Below are 24,784 nucleotides of genomic sequence, written 5' to 3'. Positions count from 1 at the left end.
AAAAAAAAAAAAAAAAAAAAAAAAAAAAAAAAAAAAAAAAAAAAAAAAAAAAAAAAAAAAAAAAAAAAAAAAAAAAAAAAAAAAAAAAAAAAAAAAAAGGCAGATAAATCCAGGATGCTTTCTGAAAACCTCACCAAAGGTTAGTTCAATGTCAATCAATTTCCTCCTGCCCAAATGATTACAAGGTGACTATTTTCTACAATGGTTCTGTAAGCAAATGAAGCACGTTCAAAGTTTACAAGGAGTACAAGAAGTGAGTGGAAGCCATGCAGCTTGACAAAGGAAATGTAAGCTGCAAAGTGCAGGCAAGAAAAAAATGTCTGTGAGGCATCATTTAGAGTAGTTTTCTCAACCTTGGCAACTTTAAAGCTTGTGGATTTCAGTGCGGAGAATTATCCCTGCTAGCTTGCTGGCTGGGAATTCTGGAAGCTAAAATCCACACAGCTTAGTTGCTAAGGCTGAGAAATAGTGATTTAGAGTTTTAAAGAACGAAGAGTGCTATACAAGGAACAAATACCCCTTTTGCCTTATAACAATGCACCAGAGACTGTTTTGAGCATGAAATGTCTATCTTTGAAGGCTATTGTAGGGCATTAGCTATCCAAATGCATAATCTTGCACATGTAAAAGTGTATTTTATTTTAAAATTATATTGTTGGAAAAGAAACATAGCCAAGGAAAACAAATTCATATAACTCAAGCTAACAAACCAGTCAAACAGAACAGAAATACAGCAGGGACAGGTACATCGAGTGAGAAATGAACGTAAGGAATTTGCTGAATAGATTTAGCTTGACACTTAAAAACCATCACATTTAGAAAGGAATAAAGTAGAACTTCACTGTCATTGAACACATATATCTTCCAAAGAACAATACACCAGAAAAAAAGGGGAACTTCAAAGATATCTGATTTTGCTGATACCCTTCTGATAGACATCTTGCCTCAGAGTTAATACTGATATGGCCTGGCCTAGCAGATGTATCTGCACCCCTGGGCATCATTCATTACCAAGGGAAAAGAGAGGAAAGATTCCACAAAGGAGCTGTCTTCTATCTTCCACAGGGCCAGCTCTGGGACTCTACTGAAATCAGCAAGATGCAGAATTCTCTAAATGTTGTTCCTTTCTTTGGATTTTTCATGTCTGCCATCCTAGATAGAAATGAGAGGGGGGGAAAGAGCAGAACTCTTTCATTAACATGGCTTTGGAGCTGATAGTATGAAGCCCCTTACCCAGTGCACTTCTCTGCAGAGAAATAACTCTTTCTTGAAGCGATATCTTACCTACTCCGACACTTTTCCCAAGAAGAAACTGCAAATCTGTCTGTCAAAAGAGGTGCTGAGTTAGGAGCACAGGCAAGCATTGACTCCATGCCACTTCAGCCACATGCCTGTTCCCCCTTTGAAACAAGTGTGTGGATAGTATAAAGCTGGCTGTGAGAGCAGACAGTTAAGCTGCTCCCAATAGGAGCTGCTTCAAAACATTTGTGACACTTTGAAATGGCTTTTGAATTAATTAATTTCTGTGAAAGGAGGAAGGTTAGTCTCAGCACCACAATATCATCCAGCCTATAGTAGCAGATACATAGAGGCTCCTATACTCTAGTCTAAACAATCATCAGTGTAAGATATAGCTTATTGTTGCCAAGATTCAATCAAATTCTTGATCATATCCCAAGCATTTCCCCTTTATGAAACAGTATCCTTTTATTGGCCACTACACACAAGTATATATCTTTTGTTTTATCACTGTGTCCAACCACAGAGCTCCTTACAAGTAATATTCCTGCAGAACAATTTAACTCAGCATTCTTTACGACATTCTACCTGCCTACATGGAAGGAGGGAGTTTTAAGAAACATTCTATTGGGAAACGCCCAGCCTCAGTCTGAAACGGTGCGGCCCAGTCACAAATTGTGACTTTAGTCGGTATTTATCTAAAGAATAGTCAGAAGTTAATAATTGTTAATACAAATATATTATCATAAGTCCTTAATGTTACTAACATTTGCTACCTCTCAATTCAACAATTCAACATGAAATCAGCACATAAAACATCTGAATTTAATTTACAGTATCTTTAATTGGGTAACAAATCATAAAAAATTAAGCCAAGAAACCAAAAATAATAGTTATTCCCATTTTATATAAAAGGTCTTAGGAATTTATTTCAAACTGTGCTCCCAAAATAAAGAAACAGGGTTTCTGCAGAAGTATAGATTCTTGTCCACATTTTAAAAAGGGGAATGCTTTATCTTCACACATTTTGTAGCAATATGTTTTAACTATTAATGTTGTGCTGATATAGCAATAGGCCCTTACATATTTTCAGATGTGACTACTAAATAAATATAAAACTACTAAACATACTAAATAAAGATAAAACACAAAAATGTGAAGTTTTTACCAGAACAATTAAACAGTACATTCATTTATACATAGCACAAAAAGTTTGTTCAGATTTATTGTGAGGTTATTTCTCAAATAGTGAAGCTGCAATTAAAAAGATGGATTTTAAATACGTTTTTAGTTTAGTCACACAGGATCTAGACATCAATCTTGATTTTAACTTCTAAGTTTATCTGTGAAAGTCTTCATAGATGTTAACAGGAACCCTATTTACAATGTGTAATAAGAAATTAGAGCTTGCAACATATCAATTGGGTGAAGAGATCGGCACTCTCGTTACTAAAGGACATTCTTCCAGTGGGAGCAGGTACAATAGTAAACTAAGACGAGACGGGGGGGAAATAACAGACCTCAGGAGGGGGTGGCTTGATAGTGACTGGCTGGGAGGCTCTTCGGGGTGGAGAAGGTTTGGGCTGCACTTGCTGCTGAACTGTGTTGTAGTAGGTGACCCCTCCATACACCTGAGACTGGGTCTGCCAGTCCAAAAGGAAAGAAAGAAAAATTATTGGTTTATTCCAAAATACTATTATACATGTATATTTAATTCACTGAAATTCAAAACATAAGACATGTTAGTTGGCTTAGAAACTCACTGAGTTAAAAAGACAGCAATATCTAATATATTGTGAAATTATAAAATATCAACATTATATATTAAAAAACCTTTTGAACTGCCTACTGAAATACAAGCCTTTTATTAAAGCTTGCATAGGAAGATTTTCTCAAGAATAGTCTATTCTAAGAAACAATGCATTTCATTCTTTGGTAGCTATCTGGATTGTTGTATTATTTCCTTTCTGCCTTATTGTAATCTACCAGGTTTAACTGTTGTTCGTCTCTATACAATGAATGTTTATTTTATATCTTCATCACTACTCTGGTTAAGTCCAAAGGCAAATGAATTAGATATCTCACTGAGATAATAAGGTGATCTACTTTTCAGCTTAGATAGAAAATCGGTGCATTTAATAATCACTTCAGAATTATCAATTACACATCAAGTAATATTGCTTAAAATTAAGAAATCTACTGTATCAAGTTTTCATTACTTCAATATAACCATAACTTCTGGAAGGGATTGTCTTTGAGTCAGTGCTGACTCCTGGTGACTGCCTAGACCAATCTCTAGTTTTCTTGGCAAGAAATTTGGGAGTGGTTTGTCACTACCTTCTTCCTAAGGTTGAGAAGGAGTTATTAGGCCAAGGTCACCCAGATGGCTTCACAGTCTCCCAGTTTGTAATTTGGACTTTAACAACTATATCCTGCTTGCTCCCCATGCTTGCTTGTTCCCCATATGCAACATGTCAGAGCATGCACAGTCTTATTGCACTGAGATAACCCAAGAGTAAATACAGTAAACAGTGGTCTATATTAAATGGTGGTTTATATTACACTATCTACAAATATCACCAGGAACAAAATACATACATGTGTGATAATTCAGCAAACTCCAATACACAGCAATTACAGCAGGAAACGGACAAGAGAGAAAGACTCCAGCAAAGCCTTCCCTTTTATACTCAGGCTCTTAAAGGGATACACATACACCTGCTGAGTCATTCCTATGATTGCATCATCCACCTTACATTACATTATTACATAAGCTGTTTAGCCTTTAAATTATTATCCTGACACAATATATATTATTCTGTTTGTCTAATGACTGAATGATCGTCATTAAATTATATTTCTAAGAAGCAAGCCAAAATTAATCTGCACCCCCCGAGTCCTTTTGGGGGTAGACGGGTAACTGTACAACTTTGATTAATTGATAAATAAATGAATAATCACTTATTTTGTAATTACTTGTTAAAGTATGTATACTGCCATTTATCACTAAATTTCAGCAATTTTTAATTTATATTTATTAAACATTTTCATATAACAAATGGAAAGCAAAAATTAAAGAAAAAGAAAGTTATAGTTAAGAATTACATAAACAACTTTCAACCATCTTCTCAAAAGATCAATTATAATTATATATTTTACAAATCCTCTTAAATATTTTACAAATCCTCTCAGCTCTCTCCTTTAATCTGCATCTTTTTTAATCTTCAAATCCATAAATCATCAATTAATGTTTTTCTTCTTTCAGCAAAAAGTCCAAAAAATGGCATTTAAAAGCAAAACATAAGCAGACTTACTTGAGTGTTTGGATACAGGTGGGGAGGTGGGGGAGGTGGAAGTGCTCCTGGAGGGTAGGGGTAACTGGGATTGCCAAAATTCATTACTCCAGGAGGGGGAAAGTAGGTTGGTGCTAACAGCTGTTGTGGTGGTGGTGGTGGTGGTGGTGGCTGCTGCCCAGGAGGCATGGAGACAGGAGGAGGATATAAGCCAGCATTAGCCAGAGGTGCAGGTGCCTGATGTGGATGCAATCCTGGCAAAGACAGATAAAGTAGTCAAACAATTCTGAAATCAAAATGCTATCAGGAAGCAAAGATGAAATAAATAACATTTTAATATATCTGATCAACTAAAAGAATAACTGACCCATCTGGCTGCTAAGGAGAATAAGTCACTGGAACGTACGTCTACAATATGCCACATGTATCCCTGTTCTTTGCTTGCAGAAATTGATTTTCAAAGGTTAATCTACTTAACAGAAGGATCAGAAAATCTCCCCCCCTCATCCTGTATAAATTTTAAAATTCTTTCTTCTTGTGTAATTATTTATTTCATTAGATTTAGACACTGCCTGACTACAAAACATCTCTGGACAAGGAACAAAATAAAATTACAATAAATTAGAAATAACCAAGACAATATCAGAGTCAATACAGAATACGTACAAAAAAAACCCATCCAAAAGAACCCCATCCACCCTAACCCAAAATAGCCAGATTGTGAACATTTTCTGGAATATCATCAGGGTGAGAGCTACATGGATTTCAGAGGAATTTCATCCCAGGAGGCAAGACCTGCTTCCTGGTTTCATTTTTTATTTAATCAAAGGGACCTGGTGCAAGCCAACATGCCAGTTCATTACATTTTAAGAAGTCATCCAAGGGGGAAAAAGTAAAGTTTTAAAAATATCAGGTAGACATAGTAAAAGTCAGTGTCTTTCCTTGCCAGTGGTAGGACCTGAAGTAGGTAAGGATGCTCCTCTCTCCAAAACAGAAAGGTAAAAATGTAAACTATGCATCAAATATCTAAGAAACCAGTGATTCTGAATGTTCTCCTTTTCCAAAAGATCAAATATATTACAAAAAAACAAAGCCCTTTATCTTCAACTTTAAGGTCCCAATAAATCCAATCTCAAGTTACAAGTTTCATTTTCCTTCAGTTAAAATCATCCCAGCTTGCAAAACTCATATTGGATTTTATTGCTTAGAGAGAATGTTAATAAAATCCACCAACCCCCATCTTTTGTTTCCGGACATATCTGAATTCCCAAAACTCAGTTTTGGAGCTTTATCTTTTAGATACTTATAACATTTTTTGCAATATAGCAAAATGGTACAATGGAATACAAAGTTTCCCTATGGCACTTGCAATGTATAAATACCAGTAAGTAGAGCCTTATAGTAGCGCCAAAAAGTTTTGTCACTCCAGAGAAGGAAAGAAAAAAGTGCATCTACTTCCCATTTTCCTCTATTTTCTTAGAGAATTCACATATATTATTAATAGGTAGAGAAATTAATATTTTCTTCAATGCAGAAGAGCAACTATGTACTAAAAATGATAAACTATCTCACTTTGTTATTGTTAATAGCAAACAATGTATGTGTTGAAATGTATCTCAACAGATATAAGTGATACACTGCAGGAATTTGGGGATATTTCTAACAAATTAGTAAAACTGAAGTACAAAGGAAATGTTAGAGAAAAATGAAAGAGAGAATAGCAATGTAAAGTCAGTCCCTACCTGGATGTGAAAGATGCATTTCTGGTTGAACAATCACCCCTTGAGGAGGAAGTGGAGTAGGATTTTCACCATGTGTATAAATTGGACCTTGGAACTGTACTGTAAGGACAAACCATTAGACATTATCTTTCTAATACTGATAGAAGTAATTATTGTTTTGAAATTGAAATAAAAAGAAGGCTCAGTTGCCATATAACATATAATTCTTAAGGCTCAGTTGCCATATAACATATAATTCTTAAACAATTCAGTACATTCATAACTAGAGCAGCAAACTGGGTTCAAGTCAACAATGGATCAGTTACTATTTCTCAGGGCTACTGTAAATTAAAGATAGTCCTCAGATGACGATGGCATCTAGGACCAAAATTTCCATCATAAGCAATGCAGTCATACAATTAGCAATGGCATTCCCATCCATCCTTGTTGCTATTGTTTAGTGAGGATTATTTGAGTTGTTAAGCAAGGACCACTGGGCAGAGATGGGAATCCAGGGAAGCAGATTAGCAAGCAAAAACTATGTAGTATGAGTAAGCAGACGGGTCTCATTGGTAGGTGCTATGGATACAGGCAAGTGAGAGAGTATCACAGGTGGGTGCTCTTGAGTGCAGCCAGGAGGGTGTCGTAGGTGATGCTATGGAGAACAGGCAAGCAAATGAATGCTACAGGTGGGTGCTATGAGGTGCAGGCAGGTGGCACTTTGGAGCAGGTGGGCAAAAAAAAGCAGCAAAAGTGAGAGTAACTTGCGGAAATGACTTGTGACCTCCTGCTGGCTTCTCTATTCACTATGCTTATGGAAAGCTAATAAGGTTGCAAATGGTTATCACGTGAATGTAGAACACTATACATTTTAATTGCATGTCAGTTTACAAAGCAACCGAATTGCATTCATGTGACTGCAAATTAAAAAGCTGACTGTATCTCTTGTTCGACACTGTCCTAACTTTGAATACTTGCTGATCAAGTGGTCGTAATCCAAGGACTACCTGTAAATTAAACAGGACAGCACCATACATCTATCAAATGTCTACTCCTACTCCTCCTCCTCTTCTCCTCCTCCTTCTTTTCCCATTATACTAGTACATATGAATCTTATTTCTCTGTACAAGTCCTTCAAGTTTCTTTTTACAAAAAGTTAAGAAAATGATATGTAGCCCACAATATTGCAAAACCCAATCCAAAATAGATATAAGAATCCCTTTAATGATCAGTTTGCACTCACATGCATCATAGTAATGCCCTTCCATTATGCTTATATGGACTGGTGGAGCAGGTTCTGGGACAGGCCGCTGACGCTGTGATGAGTAGCGTTTTGCACGCCCACCTTGAACCCCCTGGAAAAAAGCATAACGATATCTAATTATTTAAAAGATTGCCAGAATGAAATCTTTTCCTTTATGATGAGCTTTGTTAACCATAAAAAATCTTCTAATCTGTTTGAATGTTTTATATCCTTAAAATTGGATAATTCTGAGAGATGAAGCCCATATATTTATTTTTTCAAGTCCTGTTTTCCTGTTCTTAGAGCCTCTGAGTGGCCAAATGTTTTGCAGGAGAGACATGAAGCATGTGTCAAACTTTGCCCAGGCATAATTAGCTGTTCTTTTCTTTATAATACATTCATGTTTCTCTCCTACAGTATAGAGGGAGGATTGGTTCCTATAAGTATCCCATCTTCTCCATCATTCTGCGTCCCAAAAACATTAAATCAAAGCTAGATGAATCTATTACAAGGACCAGTATCCCATTAAACTCAAGTTGCTGAACTGATCCTGCTGCTTGATAAAGACTCTCATTCCTCCCATAAGAAATTCTACAACTATTGTCTGCATTCTTGTTGCCAATCAAACTCATCATTTTCAGAAGCAAGAAAAATAAATGGAATGTTACCATGTCTTCTATCCTGTTGAATTGAGGGGGTGGGGCTGTTCCAATGTGCATCTGATTAGGCAAACCTATTAGGAAAGACAAAGGAGAAAGAAAACACCATTTATTCTTCAGCTTTACACTAATATAAATAAATTTTTAAAAACAGAAAGCAAGTTGAAAGAAGTCCTAGATAATATGAAAAAGGCAAATGCTGTTGACTTTGAGAAAGGTATGCCAAAATTCTTCCATGCCGCCATGGTAGGGAATGGTCCCAGGAGGAATGAGCAAAGAAGGCTGGGAGTGTATGCCAAGAGTATATACTCCCAGCAGGGCCATTCATGGCATGCAAGCAGGCATCCAAATTGGGCAGCAGAAATATAGAAAGATGCTGGAGGCAGATGATTATTTAAGTGACAGGAGAAAATTCATTTAAGTGATAACAGCATCATCTCATTCAGTGCAGAAGGCAATGATAAACCACTCATGTCTCAACAAAAAAAACCCACAAAAATGAACAAGGGAATAATAGGGAAGGGAATGCCAGAATGTTGATACCTCAGATCAAATGACCACTCAACGTGCTATTGAGGAAGAACTGAGTGGTTAAGGTGCTGGCCTAGAAATCAGAAGACTGAGTTCTAGTCCCATCTTAGACATGAAAGCCGGCTGGGTGACTCTGGGCCGGTCACTCCCTCTCAGCCCACCCTATCTTATAGGATTGCTGTTGTAGAGAAAATAGGAGGAGGAAGAAGAACTGTGTGTGCTTGCTGCCTTGAGTTATTTATAAAAATAATAAAAGCATTTGGACTGAATGGTCAGATCAATTTGGCAAGATAGGGTCTAATGAGATTAGCTCATGCCCTCTTTAAATGGTTCACGAAGATCAACGTATATGTTAACTCACACACTGGTTGCCACTTAGTGGCAGACAGAAAGCACCCACTCCCACAAAAGAAGAAGCTAAAATCAGCATAATAATATGAAATAAGCAATTGAATATTGGACTGTAATTTTCTGCAATGTTTCATCTATTTTGACTCAACACATTTTCCTGAAATACTTTGTAAGAATCTATACTCTACTAAAACTTTCATCATGACCTTTAAATGGGCAAAACATTGCATCATAGGGCAATGTTCAAAGTATCTCAAATAGGTTAATTTACAAAATATGCCCAACATTTGGGAACCATAACTTCCAAGAGAATGACATTTGGGAAATGTGCTTCAGTGCTACCGGTCATTGCTATAATTCTGCTGTAATCACAGGATTTTCAATGTTTTATGACAGTTTCACAGCCTGTCTTGCAATGCTTCATTCCTTCCTTCACCCAGAAATAGTCAATAACCTGCCATCTGGAAAGGGAGGGAGGGACTTCTGTGTACCCTTCTTGGCCTATGCCACTCCCATGCATACTCCCCCAACCTATGCCATCCCATCCTAGTGCACCATCCCTGATTGGCATGCCACCTCACACTACCCAAGACTCCCATTCATTCTTCTTGACTCAAACTTCCATCTTTCCCTGTGCAGCCTCCCTGATCTGCATAGCACCTCTCACATGTGCCTGGGTACTCTTCCCAATCTATACTGTCCACCCATGCACTCTCTGCAGTATTTCTGATACACACCCCTTCCCAATTCACATATCTTTTTCACACACCCCACATACCATTCTTGACCTACCCATTCTTTTGCCTACCCATGGTCATTCCGTTTCACTGTTTGGGTAAGGAAAGATCTCTGAAATGATGATCAAGAGAGGACAGTTGTCTAGTTTATATATTCTCTAAACAAAATTATTTTTCCTTGCTTTAGCACATCACTTACCCTGTGGTGGTATGAACTGGGGCTGCCCTTGGTTCCAGTTTTGTTCTGTCATATTCAACTGAGTCATGTCTTGTTCAAGACCATCCAGATTTGCCTCAACAGGTACCTCCCAATTAGCAGTCTTTGCAGAAGAAGGTGATGGTATAATATCAGCAGTTTTTAATGGTGCCGGTATCAATTCTGATGGAGGTGGAACTTCATCTGCCAATTTTCCTGTCTCACTTGCTTTGTTCCGACTCCTCCTTGCCCGAGAATATGATTTTTTTTCCACAGGCCTATCTGGCTGTGTCTGTAGAATATCTGCAGGTGGAGTTTGATTTTCCAAAACTACTACTTCTTTTTTAACAGGGCTGTTTTGAATAGGTGGTATCTCAGATTTGGGAGAAGGCTCTCTTGCTGGGATTGGATCTGATCGTCTGGCCCGGTAACTGCTTTCAGGCTTTGACTGTTCACTGAAGCGAGGTGCATGTTGACTATTTACATCCACAGCTCGATAACTTGGGCGAGTATCTTTATAGCCACTAGGTTTGGGGAATGCCCTTGGGCTGGCCATCCATCCTGTCCCTGCGGAGTTTCGATTAATGAATGTCCGAGGTGCCACAGAAGTACTGTCTAGACTCTGATGTCGTGGTGGCTTACTTGGTCGTTCACTGGACCAATTGGATTCTCTCTGTGGTGGACTCCCAAATCTAAATGAAGAGGAGATGCTATTGATCAGAAATGAATGTTTTATGTTCCATTCATCATCACAATTATTCCTCTCTCAAGGTCAGAAAAAAAATCAAGCCCCACATTATTCTATAAAAGTACACAGAACGACTTCTGCAAATTCACCTTGGTTTGCGCACCCTCCTGGGTTTGATGTCATCAGGGTTGTGTGCAGAGCGGATATCATAGCCATAAAGAGCAATTAGCTCTTGTCTGGATTTTGGTGCTTGCTCATCTTCTCGAAACTTGTCATGTTCCCATCGTCCCTCATCTTTCCACAATTTACGCTGGCGACCTTTTGGTCTTGTGTACCAAGATAAAGAAAAACAATTAGAATTAGAACAACTAGAATGGTCTGTGGGGGTTGGGGACTGCTGCTCTTATATCATAGATATAACAGTGAACTAAAGCCACAGCCATTAAAAATATGATTCCACAAGGGAAAATTTAGTACAAAACCAAATTCTTGGCAATTTTTTTATAAAAAATCTTCGTAGATTTCGGAAAGGCCACTATGCTTCTCAAGCAAAAAGATATCTCATCTGGGAAGGCTTTACCATGAGAGACAAAGGAAATAGTTGTGTCTGTAAATTAATACCTTCTTAGAGCTCTACTCTCCTACTGATGACTGCCCAAAGTCAATCAATCATCCAATAACCACTAAAAGGCTGAGAATGGGTTCCATACTTTCCTTCAGTTTTATTATTTTACTATTTAACCCGCAGAATGAGACAAATTTTAAAAGCTAAAATGTAATCCTCTTTAGTGGCCTGTATAACTTTTTCTGTTAGCAGCCAATTGTGCCTGCAAGTAAAATGTTCCTGCCTATAAATTCTTTCTACAATTGCTGCCTGCTATTCCTATCACCTACCGGACTTCCTCTTCCTGGGTTTGTCCACGGAGGTCATGTTCAAAGAAAAGACCTTTACGAGGTATGTATGCTGGGTTCTTCCGGTCTTCATCATCATCTAGATGCTTAGGAAGTTTTTTACCAATTTTGTTTTCAACTTGTTCAGTGCTTTCCTAAAATGAAAGAAATCAAACACTCACTGACCTATTAAAAACCCACCACCAATATCCCAGAAACCATGGGGTTTTTTTTAGTAAAAATGTGATTGATTAGATGTTATGATTATGTATTCTGGATAGATAAGTGAGTGTAAGCCCTTGACTTACAATGATTCATTTAGTGACCATTCAAAGTTATAACATCACTGAAAAAACTGACCCTGCACCCTGCATTCCACCAGATGGAACGTTGGCTTACCTGAACGTCCTTTCTCATCAGGATGATGAAGAATCCACCAATGGGTTATTTCAGTCCTCCTGCCCAATCAGACTAAGTTGTCAAGTTGTCACGCCCCCTCTTTGTCTGGGACTTCCCAGTTTCATCGACGGCGTAGCCAATGACAACAGTGCGACGTGAAGGCTCTCAAGCAGGTATCCAGAAAAAAACACACACAAGAAGCACAGGCCCCCAACTCAGCCCTAACTAACCACTAAACGGGAGGGCGTGGATTCTTCATCATCCTGATGAGAAAGGACGTTCAGGTAAGCCAACGTTCCTTCTCCATCAGGATGACTGAAGAATCCACCAATGGGACGTTACCAAAGCTTCCGAAGTCCCTACGGGTGGGTGTTAGTTGGGGCCGGACCCCCCGATGATATGACTACTTGTTGCAATATACGTCTACCAAATGTGGCCTCGGCCGACGCAAATTTATCCAGGCGATAATGCCTAATGAAGGGCGAAGGCGAAGACCAAGTCGCTGCCCGGCAGATGTCTTCAATTGACGCTTGGGTCGCCCACGCCGCCGTTGTGGCAGCACTGCGGGTAGAGTGAGCCGTCACATGAGCAGGAACAGGCAAGGCAAGTGAGCCGTACGCACCTGCAATGCAGGCCCTGATCCACCGACCAATGGTGGAAGCTGACACCTTTTGGCCCATTGAGGAAGGCTGAAAGGAAACAAACAGGGCTTCCGATTTACGGAAAGGTGCCGTGCGCTTGATGTAACAGTGTAATGCCCTCCTCACATCTAGAGAGTGCCATTGTCGTTCCATTTCATGTGACGGACGAGGACAGAAGTCTGGCAAAACGACTTCTTGCGCTCTATGAAAAACTGTGTTTATTTTGGGAACAAATGACAGGTCCAGCCGAAGGACCACTCTGTCCTCATGAAATTTGCACAGGTCCGATCTGATCGACAAGGCCGCCAATTCTGATATGCGCCTGGCTGAAGTAATTGCAATTAGAAAGGAGACCTTGATTGACCTTAAGGAACATGTTCTGAGCGGTTCAAAGGGAGACGAGGTAAGTGCCTGAAGAACCTTAGATAAATCCCAAGAAGGGTACCTATGGATTACAGGGGGTCCACTGTTAGTGACTCCCTTAAGGAATGCTCGAACGGTAGGGTGCCTGGACAGGGATTCCGAAGAGTCCCATGAAAGTACTGAGGAAAGTGCCGCAAGCTGTCTACGGATAGTGTTGGGCACCAGCTTCTTTTTGACGCCCTCCATTAAATAATCCAGCACCCTGGGAATAGTCACCTGAGATAGACTTACGTGATTCTTGTCACACCAGCGACAAAAGCTCCGCCACGTATGGTCGTAAATACGGTTAGTCGCTGGTCTCCTAGCTGTCTGAATCATATCGATCACCTCCGCCGAATATGATTCCTCAATCAGAGTACAGCGTTCAAATGCCAGACGGTCAATTGAAGCCATTGGGGATCTGGGTGTTGAAGTTCCCCCTGTACCAACCTCATGCGGGTGTCTGGTATCCTCCATGGCGGTGAGGCGGAGAGGCTCACTAGGTCCGCAAACCAGGCCCTTCTGGGCCAGTGAGGAGAGATGAAGATCACTTCCGCCTGCTCCTCCAGGATCTTCCTGATAACCACCGGGAGTAGAGGCAGCGGGGGAAAGGCGTACAAAAGGCCTTGTGGCCATGGGCTGCGCAGGGCATCCGCCCCCTCCGCTCCCCGTGAGGGGAACCGAGAAAAGAATCTGGGCAGCTGAGTGTTCCCCGGCGAGGCAAACAGATCCACTACCGGATGGCCAAACCTGTTCGAGATCACCTCGAAGATGTCTGGATGTAACATCCACTCCGAATGGTCTACTATCGACCTGCTGGGAAAATCTGCCTGCCAATTTGCCACCCCCGAGATGTGCTTGGCCCTGATGGAGAGCAGGTGTTTCTCCGCCCAGGAGCTCAAAGCCCGAGCCTCCGTCATGAGGGACTTGGACCGGGTGCCCCCTTGACGGTTTAGTGGCCCTCCAAGTCACTTTGCGCGACGGAAGGGACGACCCCCTCTGCCACGAAAGGAATGCCTGTTCTGGGGCTGGAACCGGGTTCTGTCCCTGTAGCTTGTCCTGCCAAAGGAACGCTCAGTCCTAGGGGCTGGGGGTCAGTAAGGTTGACCAGGCTCTGTTGAGGCCCCAGTCCGAAAGGACTGTAGGCGGCTATAAGGGAGAAAACGTCTGCTAGCTCTCCTCGCCAGATGAGAAATGACTTTTTGTTTTTGTTTGTTTTCAATAAGATATGGCGTTAGAGCCTCCCCAAATAATCTGCCACCCGCGAAGGGAGCAGTGGCCGCACGCCATTTGTGCTTGCTCTCGGCCCTCCAGTTTTTGAGCCATAGAAGCCTCCTAGCAACCATGTTGGAAGCCATTGCTCATGCTGAGTGTTTGGCCGAGTACAGGGAGACATCCGTCATACACTCGGATGTGGCTATCAGCTTGGTTAAGTCTTGATGGATCCTGACCTCTTCCAAGGGAATTCTATCCTGCAACTGCCTAAGCCAGGTAATGGAGATCCTGGCAAAGGAAGTGGCTGTTGCTGCCTTCGCTGCCCATGCAGATGCCAAGTGAACTTTGCGTAAGGCCATTTCAGATTTTTTATCTTCTGCCTTAAGGGCGTCTGAAACATCTGCTGGGAGAATGGCAGCTGAAAAAAGTGAGGCCAGCGACTCATCTACTTTCGGTACCTCTAACAAGTCTGACAAATTTTTTGCCATGTCTACTAATTTGCGCTCAGAAGCTGCCTGGGTAGGCTGAGCTGCAGGTGAGTCCCATTGCCCCTGAATGTTCCGCAGGAACAAAGGAGGGCATGGAATTTGGAGGTGTTTGTCTACAGGTACTGCGAACAGGGGATTAGTGTCCTGATCAGAGGGAGGCTGTTGGGTAGCATCTGGATGGGAGGAAAGCTTACCCGCTGCACAGGCTCTGCGTAGCAAGGAAGGAAAGAGGGAAGAGGGAAGCATTAAAGAACTCGGCCATGGCCGAGGAATCATGGGTAGGCTCCTCACAATCAGACCAACCGTCCTTACCTACTTCATAATCCAAAAAATTGGAAGAGTCGGATTCCCCTGGGAAGGGGAATTCATACCTGAACGATCCTGTGCAGGACGTGTAGAGGTGGCGGATACCGAAGGAAGCACCGTAGTGGGAGACATCTGATGGTGACCCGATGATGCCATGGCCTGGAACACAGCCTGCAAGATCAACGCTTGGAGCTGGTCAGAGAAGGACTGCTGTAGCGGAGGCCGTAACCCCACAGCTGTCGGCGTGATGTCGGCCGTGGGTGCCGATGATGGCCCAGGCAGATCAAAGTTCTCGCCAAACAGGGGTGGTCCTCCCTGACCAAAGGTCTGAGCCAAGACCTGCTGATGCACATCCTCAGGTGACCAAGCTCTCGATGTGGGCGTTGGATGCGTCCCCATGTCCGGAGGTGTGGAAGTTGGCATCGTTTTATCTCGTTCAACGGACAAGCGTTGGGCCTGGGAGAATTGCTTCTCCAAGGCTCGGTGTGCTCAGTCGGCCTGCCTATCGCTTGCCTTGCCAGCCTTCCTGCCGTACTTTGATTTTGCCTTGGCCTTGCCTCTAGGCGCTTCGGCTGCCGGCTCAACTTGGACAGAGGTGTTGTCTGTGTCCAAGGTCTGTGGCTCAGTGGTTTCTGCCATATCAATCGAGATGTACCCCAGAGGTAACTCTGGAACTGACTTGCTCTGCAAGGGACGCCAGGGCCCCCCTGAAGAGGGACTGACTTCACGTGGATTAGCGTGAGCCGGCCCACTGGCTAACCTGAGCTCACGCTAGGCGCTGAAGCGCACGTTACCCGGTTGTGTAGTGGACCAGAGTCCAAGTTGGTGACAATCACACGTGTCCCACAATAGTGGCAATGGCCAGGATCTTGAGGCAACCACTAGATGCAGAGTGGCAGATATAGGCAATATGGCGAGCAGGGCCTGAAAGACCGAAGTTTCAGCAATGATTCCGCACACCTGCTGATATTAGATGTCTTCAATAGGAAAATAGGCTCTGAAATGCTTAAGCTCGAAGATAAAGAGAATATAGGTGATGCAAGATTATAGATAGAAATATATGTAATAATAACAGTTAAACTGTGCAGAGCAAAGCCTGACTGGTGAAAATTGTAAGCTTACAAAATGGCGTCCTAATCTAATGGTGATAATGGGCGTTTCCCTACTGAAAGTGTCTCAAAAAGGCGGACGCCCTGAGCTCCGGTGGGAAAGGGGGGGAAGGGGAGAGGGATAAGAGAATGAGGCCTGAGGCAGTCAGAAGGTCCCCAAAACAAATAGACAAAACAACTCGAGGCTTTTTAGAACTCAATTAGACCAGTCGCGCCTAACAGCTGTTAGGCGTGAAAAACGGCACCGCTGAGAAGCGAAGCTTCGTCTTTTCAAACGGCAGCAGGGAGACAAGCAATATTCCCCCCGTCGTTTGCTCCAGACTGTTAGCTGAGCTGTGCTGCGGCCGGGGAAACCTCGACGAAAATTGAATTTCCGCGGATTCAAAATGGCGGCCGCTGTAGTTATAGTAACCGGGCCCGGTTACAGAAGCCACATGGCCTCCAAATGGCAGTCCCCAGCTCAAAAGCACAAGAGCTTGCCGGGGGAAGAGAGAAACTCAATTCCCCTGTGACTGCAACGAAGGGAAATTCCCCCCCATTCAGTTAGCAAAGGTTTGGGAGCAATGCTGCTGAATTCAGGGGAAAGGAAACCACCACCCCTATCCTGGAGGGGAATGTTACTAGCCCTGAATGGAAAGGGAAAAAAGGATTCAGGTTTCCCAGGGAAGGGAAAAATCACCCTTAATTCCCCCAACTTTCAGAAGAAGAATCCACCAATGGAGTAAGAATATCTAGTCTGACCTGCTATTCAAACACACTGAGAGTCAAGTTTCACATCGTCATGGGCGAAAGACTAAGATGAAACTGGGAAGCCCCAAAGAGGGGGCGTAACAACTTGACAACTTAGTCTGATTGGGCAGGAGGACTGAAATAACCCATTGGTGGATTCTTCAGTCATCCTGATGGAGAACTGCCACACCCAGTTAATCTTTGCTGTCTTCTTCCTCCTGTTGAGGTGCGCCCAGCTGGCCCTATGTGTGGCAGAGAAGGGGGGAAGATAGGCGAGTGGGGGAGCTGAAACACCCCTGCGGTCATATTTGTGGATGGGTTGCCAAGCACCCAAAATTCGAATACATTACCACAAGAGCACTGTAATAACCATAACTTTAGGAATCAGGCATCGGTACCTTTCATTCAGTGTTGAATGAATGGTTGTTAATCAAAAACTACTTTTATATTGCTCATTTAATTATGCATAAAATATGAATTATAAAATTAACTGGTAAAAATGATAAAAGTTGCATTGAATTAAAATGAAAATTGGTGAAAAATAATGGAGAAATTTGATTATAATATACTGCTCATTATTGCTTCTGAATTTTACTGCTACTACGCTAAATCAAGATAGCACTTTTTAGCTGCAAATATCAGAAACACAAAATATTGCTTATAAAATTCTTACAAAATTACTTGCTTAGAATGCAACTGCAAAAATAATACAGGCATAAGAGAAAAAAATCTACTGAAATGTGATGACTTATAAATAAAACTTTTTTTCATTCTATGACCATAATGTTTTCCTGAAAAATACAAATATGTATTTTAATTTCTAGGTTAATTAATATTTAAGCTCAAAATTCAGCAAAACATACCTGCCCATCCCCACTCTGCCTTTCACCTGCAACTGTGCCTTTTGATTCTGGTTTCTCATCCCCTTTGTCTGCTTTTGTTCTCAATTCAGTGTCATTTCTGTCCCGCTTTAAGTCCATTTTAGTTGTTTCTTCTTCACTGTATTCTCCTTCCTCAGCCTAAAACAAACATGCAATTTGATTCAATTTAGAGGGGCTGGAGAATAACAAATATTTTGTCTATTCTTACACTATGCACAGACTGTATGTTATACTGTCACTTAATACCTTTTTTAATATATGCAGAAACAAAACATACAGTACATCCAAAGCATGCACTTCTAGCTCATATACATGCAAGAAACACAAAAACCTAAATGTTGCAAAGTAAACAAAAATATACTATATACAGCATATATCCAAAAGATGTTTGTTTTTCTTTGAAGATGTTTCGCTTCTCATTCAAGAACCTTCTTCAGTTCTGACTGAATGGTGAAGGGTGGAAGGATATCCTTCCTTATATTCCTTGCAGTCATCTGGTCATTAGCACTCTTTCTGAGTCATTGAGGCCACTTTGAGATATCTGTGCTCTCAGGGTCACCTGAATAATGCAAATGGTTGTGAAACCTTCTTGGAATTGCTGAAATATGCATGACTTGATTGACTGAGAATCTCCATAGACATACAAAGTGTATAAAAAAAAGAGCTGAATGGCTTTTCATGATAAGTAAATATTTCATGCCCTGATTTGTCCAAAGGCACTTACTAAATCCAGTCTCTCAATCTACCTAGGTTAAAAAAAATCCAATAAACTGTCATGTTATATATTCATGTACATTATAAAACGATGTGTATGACCTCAACTCACCTCAGAATCCTCAGCACTTTCATAGTCAGACAGTACAGCTAAAAATAAAGAGTTGTTTGAGGTTAAAAACATCTTCCGAAATGCAGTGTTTTAAAGGCTTAATTCTCATATTTTCTCCCAAGTCTTTCATTCATACCCTCCAAATCCATTTGCAATTGCATCACCCATCCCTTTTGCTCACATATAAAACCTTGTTTTATCTTTGGTTCATCCAGCTAATATTACTTGTTTGGAATATTCCATCTATCACAAAGCATTTTTTTCTGTGAAGCATAGCAAATAGAAAATTCTTGATAGCTACATGGATGTAGTGTTGGGGTGAATGAAAAACAACAAACTGAATCCAGTTAGGATGTAAGTAAATACTGACAGATAGTCCTCAGGACCAGAAATTAATATGTCCTATTCTAGATGAGATACTAGTTCTACCAAAATATCATATGTGTATTTTAGGGGCTCTCCTTAATTCCAATATGAGAGTAGAGACACACTGGCCGTAGAAACAAGAATAAATATAATGAGCTGTAGCTGGTATCTGGCCTGGGAAACTCTAGCCTCAGTGATCCATGTCCTTTACAATTATATTATTGCAGCATAACCATCTTGAAGAACTGTAGCATGCTATGGTAGCCAAATAAAAGTGTGGAATATTGTGAAATAACAAACCTATGCCCTAATTGATCATATATTTCTTCCATTGCTAACAACAGAAATATTTGACTATACAGAAAGCCTTATTACCAAAAATGAAAGGGTAGAATAAGAAATGCCGCTTTTGCGACAAATATTTTATGATTTTAAAAACATTGTTAAGTAATTATTTTGTATTTCTAGCACCAATCACTACAGTTAAAAGCTACTACCACTTACCATCTCCTTCTATGCCATCTTCACTTTCCTGTTTTGAGAGAGAAAACATTTAAGAAAGAAAGAAAACCAGCAGATACAAATATGTTACATTAGACTGCTCTAGGAATGTATTTTATTATGACAAAATAGATGAATGAATTTAGCACGGTTAGTTTCTAAACAATTGAGTAATATAGTTGCTTTAAGATTGGACACAGTCTGAGGAGATCCAAATTAAGAATCCTCTTGGCTATGTGCTTCATTGGGTGATTTGTATCAGTTATTACTTCTCAGTAGCCCACTTGCTAAATTATATGAGGAAAATATTGGAGGAAGTATTATGTACACAGCTTTGAACTTCTGAAGAAATGATCGGCATGTGAATGCAACAAATAATCATACAACTATAACATAAATGCATTATCAGATTATTAATATAAATATTAGGAAGGGATGGAATTGTATCAAAACTACAGGAAGATATCCTACTGGGAGTGCAATTCCAATAATTTCCAGTGAAACAATTATGTCAGTTAGAAACTTATGGAATATAATGCCTAATAAAAAAGGATGACTCTTTTTCCCATGTGAGATTGACTTTAATAGGGAAACCCAACTTTAAAAATTAGGAAAAAGATATGGAAAAATTGGATGGAAATGGGGATATTGAACTGGCTCAACTGATGAAGATGAATTTTTAACATATACTATGTTAAGAGATAAATATCATTTATCAAATATAAACCAATGGCAATATTTACAGCCATTATTACTTTTAGGTACACTGAGAGCTTATGCACCGGAGACAAATTTTTTGTGTGTCCAACCACACTTGGCCAATAAAGAATTCTATTCTATTCTAACATTTGTTAACCATGTTTGGACCAACAGCATTTTCACCCAAGATATAAGATCAACTTTTTAAATAAAAAACTATTATTTTTTTGCAAATATTTGTCATAAATTTGATATGCAGATGCTAAGAAGACATTTAAAATTTAATGGAATCCACTATATTTGTATAGAAAAGGAGTAAGACAACATTTATTAAAGATGTAATGATAATACTTCTTTAAAACACGTTTTTATAATGTCCTATACTCATTAGGTTTTGGGGAAAAGTAAATTATATGACTGTTCAGCAAAAGCTAAAATGTTCAGAAGATAATAATCTCTTGACCATGCATCTAGGTAAGGAATTTAACAATGCAAATGGCCATGTTCTTACTATGGCCAAAAGACTGATATTACAACATTGGTAAGATAAATGTATGGCTACATTCACTAAATGGATTTAAGACCTGATTACATTTGCCACCTATGAGAAGATGGCCTAGAGATATAATTTTATCTCTAGTATAATGAAATATGGACTCATTTATACAAAGTATAATAGGTTAAAAACATGATAGTTATATAAATGTATTAGAAATAAAGAGATACATATTTGAATATTTGTATCAGATAAGCATATATAGAACTGTAAGTTTATTATGACAGTATTGTATTTTTATGTATTTTTCCACCTTTTCAAATTTCTATGACCTTTTCTCTTTAAGCATATATTTCTACCATAATTATCTCTATATTTTGTTCTTCTTTTTCTGTTATTTTAAAAGCATTAAATACATTTCCAGACAGCATCTTTCATGGATACTTGATAGGGGAATACTACTTCAAATCACTATATCTTTAATCTTTCAAAGAATAATCCACTACTACATCCCCCAACTCCCCCAAATTCCAGGGCATAGATTTTTCCATCTTTTCTTGATATTTTTGCTTGTTTTTCTTATTCTTAAACTTGTTTATGTATGCTTTTTTGACTGCTGTTTAAAACTGAGCCTGACTGTTGTTAGGAGTAATTATTCTGCTACTGTAAGTAAAGCATCAGGATATTCCAAAATAAAGAAAACAAATTTTTCTTCCACTTCCACAAAATCCTGCTTGATGAAACATCATTAGAATAACTTTATACTCTTCACAACAGCAAGAATCTGAATAATTTTCTTTAGGGATGATGATTAGTAATTCTTGGAAAATGCTAGGACCTAAAATTATTTAATACATTATTTTTCATGTGCATTTTTAAAAATAAAAACTGGGTCTATATTCAGTTGTCCACATTAGCAACTACTTAGATGTTCCTGAGACATAATAAGCTCTATATGCCTAAAAAACATAATGTCATCTATGTGTTTCTGTAAAAAACAAGAGAACAGATAATAAGAATGTGGCATGATATTATTTTACAGATTTTACATTTTTACAGAAGTGTTCACAATGGTAATATAATATTACCATATTATATAATATACAATATAAAAAGATAACCCATGCCTAAATTAAAACTGCAAGATCTTAATATTAACTCCTAAGTACTTATACAGTTTTTAATACTATGGAAAACAGAATCAAAATGAAAAAAAACCATCATTATACAGAAAACACTGCTATTTGCTGAACGTAAATGTAAGTTTGCTAAATGTAAGGGGTAAGCAGATACATTGTAAAATAATCTCTAATTCCTACATCTACCAAACAAAATCCTTTATTTGCACAATGGCCCCTTTCTGACTTTGAATTTTCAACACAATATCTGTTATAATTCATCCAGCATTGTTTTCAAAGTAGAATTACAGTATCAATTTGGATTGTTATGCTATTATATTACCAGTTTTAAAACTGGTAGATTTCAACAAAATCTTCAGGACCAACCCACAATGCTTATTTAAAAAGGCAGAAAACAGCTGTAAAAAACTAAAATATGACATGCATTCAAACATAATAGTATTTACCTACTAGAAACCTAAGAGTTAGGTTTCTAGTAGAGTTGTTAAAGAGATTTAACAAATCAAGTTCAATTTAAATATCCGCAAAATAAAAGATATTGAAATTTGTTTTACCACCATCATCCTTTGTCTTAGAATAACAGGTACGCACCTTCTGCATACTGTATTATACTCAGAGATACAATTTTGTTTAATGCAGCACGCAAACGGAAGTGCTGGCTATCTACTTCCGAGACGAAAGAACGGCTATGGAGAAAACATCGAAAAGAAAGCCAAATACTAGTTTGTTTTTACCCATCCAAGTGGAACCTGGTGGGCCATTACTCAGCGACGAATTAAAGGAGTACTCTGCACATCCTCAGAACCACTCTTCCCTCCCCCGCTCTTCCCCACTTTGTACCCAAGGAGTGGACCGTAGTCAAAATCTCCCCGCTATATGCAAAGGGAGGCGGGAGCTGATCATAAAGAGCTTTCCCGTTCTCTCTTTCCCTTCCGGATCTTTCCACTCACACACTCCGAGTCGGCCGGGCTACCTCCAACCGTCACCGGCGCCTCCACATTTTCAGTACCAGCAGTAGCATCCCCGGTGCTTGCCGCTCCGGCTAAGCCAAAGCGGTGAGTGCCGCTCTGCGGTGAAGAACCTGCGCTTCCAGGCGGCGAATCGGACTCATCCTCTTCGCTGCTATCCTGCGAAGCGCGCTGCCTCCTACGATCCGCCATTTTGACAGGAACCAAAAAAGGAAACAAGAAAAACGAAACGTTTAGAAGGTGGAGGAAAAGGAAGCAAGGCCCAAAGAGGATGACGGGTACGGAAGATGACGTCCAATACTGAAAAGACTACGATTCCCAGCATCCAACGCAGGTCTATTTCAAACTTTCACTCGTTCACCCAGAATTCTTTATGCTTGGACTCCGGGGGGTCCAAGATTGCGGGAAGAAGAAAATTCGCGCCCAATCGAGGGCGATGACATCACGAGAAAGCGGTTCAATAGGCGGGGGGGGGGGAAAACTCCCAGCAACAGTATCACGTGCTTTATATATCTCTAAATTGCTGCATGAGGGGTGGGGACGGAAGCTGTCTTGCTGAGTCAAAAATAGCATGACGTTTTCCCATTGCAGAGATTACATCACTCCAGTTTTCCTGCAGTGCTAAAATAGTTGAGGCGTAGCAACCTCTGGAGAAAACAAGATAGCCATTAAAGTTTAAAACAGCGGTTTATGTAAGGCTAGGATCATTAGGGAGACGACGCAAAGCGCTACCAGACATTAGGCAATGCAGCTATCAACAGTGCTGTCTTTGTGCATCATTCCTATTACAGGACCAAATACCATGAGGAGGGGGTTCTCCATATTATGTACAGATCTTTCCCACTCATATTTGATGGCAAATTCCCGGAAGATGGGAGGAGCCTGACTAAACAGATTTCTGAGGTGTTGTTTCTTGCTTTCGTTCCATTCTGCACTGTTCAGAAATCTTTCTGATTCTCTTGAAGCTATCTTAATTCAAAGGCTACCTCATTTAATGGCAAGGAAACATAACATGAAGTACTTCTCTTTTTTTGTCCTGAATATATCACTGATTAACTTCATTGGGTTGACTCCATTTTATGAGATGGAAGAAAAGTATCCCGATCCATTTTCTGCACACTGCATTTTCATACATCCTTATCGTTTCCCCTTTTTTCTTAAGTTAAAAATACCAAAATACAGCCTTTCCTTTTAAAGGAAATGTCTTCCTTGTTTTGATTATTTTCATTGACTTCTTTGTAATTGGCAAATAACTTTAACTATATTAAGGTGGAATAATGAACAATTACTAAAATAATGATTTGTCTGCATAATTACTAGAATAATGATGTGTCAGGAATAATGCATAATGTGGGACAAGGAATCATTAAACATCAATTTTTATATGTCCCAGACTGCCCAGTCTCCTTTGACAATGGGAAACAATTAATTCAAGTGTGTCACCCAGTGGAAGAAATATGGTGCATAATGGTAGTAACTGAAGAAAAAGCAGAAAGCACTGAGTGGCAACAATGTTTAAACATTCTAGCAGCAGTTATGCTGTTACTACAGGAGGCAAATAAGTTAACCTTTTCTGCTCCCGTGACTGTACTAGTCATGCCCTACAGACAATTATTGACAATAAGGGACATTTATGGATAAGCAATCAAAGAATGCGTAAGATACAGGCTCTTTTATTAGAAAATCCACAAGTTACACTGCAACAGTGCTCTACTCTCAATCCAGCCACTCTTATGCCAATACCAGATTCAACTATGCCTGTGCATAACTGCATGCAAACAATAGAACTACAATATTCTTGCAGACCTGACCTTACGGACCAACCATTGCATAATCCAGACTTTCAGTGGTTTACTGATGGATCGAGGCCTTTCCAATTGCAAATAAGAAAGCTATACAAGTTGCCAGAATCTTTCTGTTGTGATTCTGTGCCAGCCTGTGTTCCCAACAGCTGAGTCTGAGGAATATGAGGAGGAGGTGGAGGAGGCCTTTGAGGGGCCGTCAGAATCAGAGGGAGGCTCTGATGAATTACAGGACTCACAGCTTGATGAAGAGCCTGGCCCCTCCAGT

The 24,784-nt window shown here is 39.9% G+C and overlaps 1 protein-coding gene across 1 annotated transcript; it reads right to left on the bottom strand.

Annotated features, from left to right (window-relative positions):
* Window positions 1-462: 462 nt before the first annotated feature.
* On the bottom strand, window positions 463-22,919 carry CASC3 (CASC3 exon junction complex subunit). Its single transcript, XM_015832270.1, has 13 exons — window positions 22,697-22,919; window positions 19,416-19,443; window positions 18,546-18,583; window positions 17,702-17,857; window positions 11,553-11,704; window positions 10,808-10,984; window positions 9,974-10,662; window positions 8,165-8,229; window positions 7,497-7,608; window positions 6,275-6,373; window positions 4,554-4,786; window positions 2,760-2,882; window positions 463-1,152 (listed from the first exon to the last, which is right to left on the bottom strand). The coding sequence occupies exons 1-13, from the start codon at window positions 22,904-22,906 to the stop codon at window positions 1,111-1,113; spliced, it is 2,124 nt and encodes a 707-aa protein (XP_015687756.1). The 5' UTR covers window positions 22,907-22,919; the 3' UTR covers window positions 463-1,110.
* Between the last annotated feature and the right edge of the window lie 1,865 nt (window positions 22,920-24,784).

The sequence above is a fragment of the Protobothrops mucrosquamatus genome, unplaced genomic scaffold (assembly GCF_001527695.2).
Source record: "Protobothrops mucrosquamatus isolate PMUCROS unplaced genomic scaffold, P.Mucros_1.0 scaffold1, whole genome shotgun sequence".
In the NCBI taxonomy this organism is placed as follows: Eukaryota; Metazoa; Chordata; class Lepidosauria; order Squamata; family Viperidae; genus Protobothrops; species Protobothrops mucrosquamatus.
This window is presented reverse-complemented; position numbering and strand designations above follow the sequence as displayed.

Bases quoted from the DNA above. Each gene is read 5' to 3' on its own strand.
- CASC3 (XM_015832270.1), bottom strand. From the start codon at position 22,906: ATGGCGGATCGTAGGAGGCAGCGCGCTTCGCAGGATAGCAGCGAAGAG. The intron at 10,663-10,807 runs GTGAATTTGCAG...CTCTTCATTTAG, and splicing joins AGGAGGGTGCGCAAACCAAG to ATTTGGGAGTCCACCACAGA. The intron at 2,883-4,553 runs GTAAGTCTGCTT...TTGGACTGGCAG, and splicing joins ACCTGTATCCAAACACTCAA to ACCCAGTCTCAGGTGTATGG.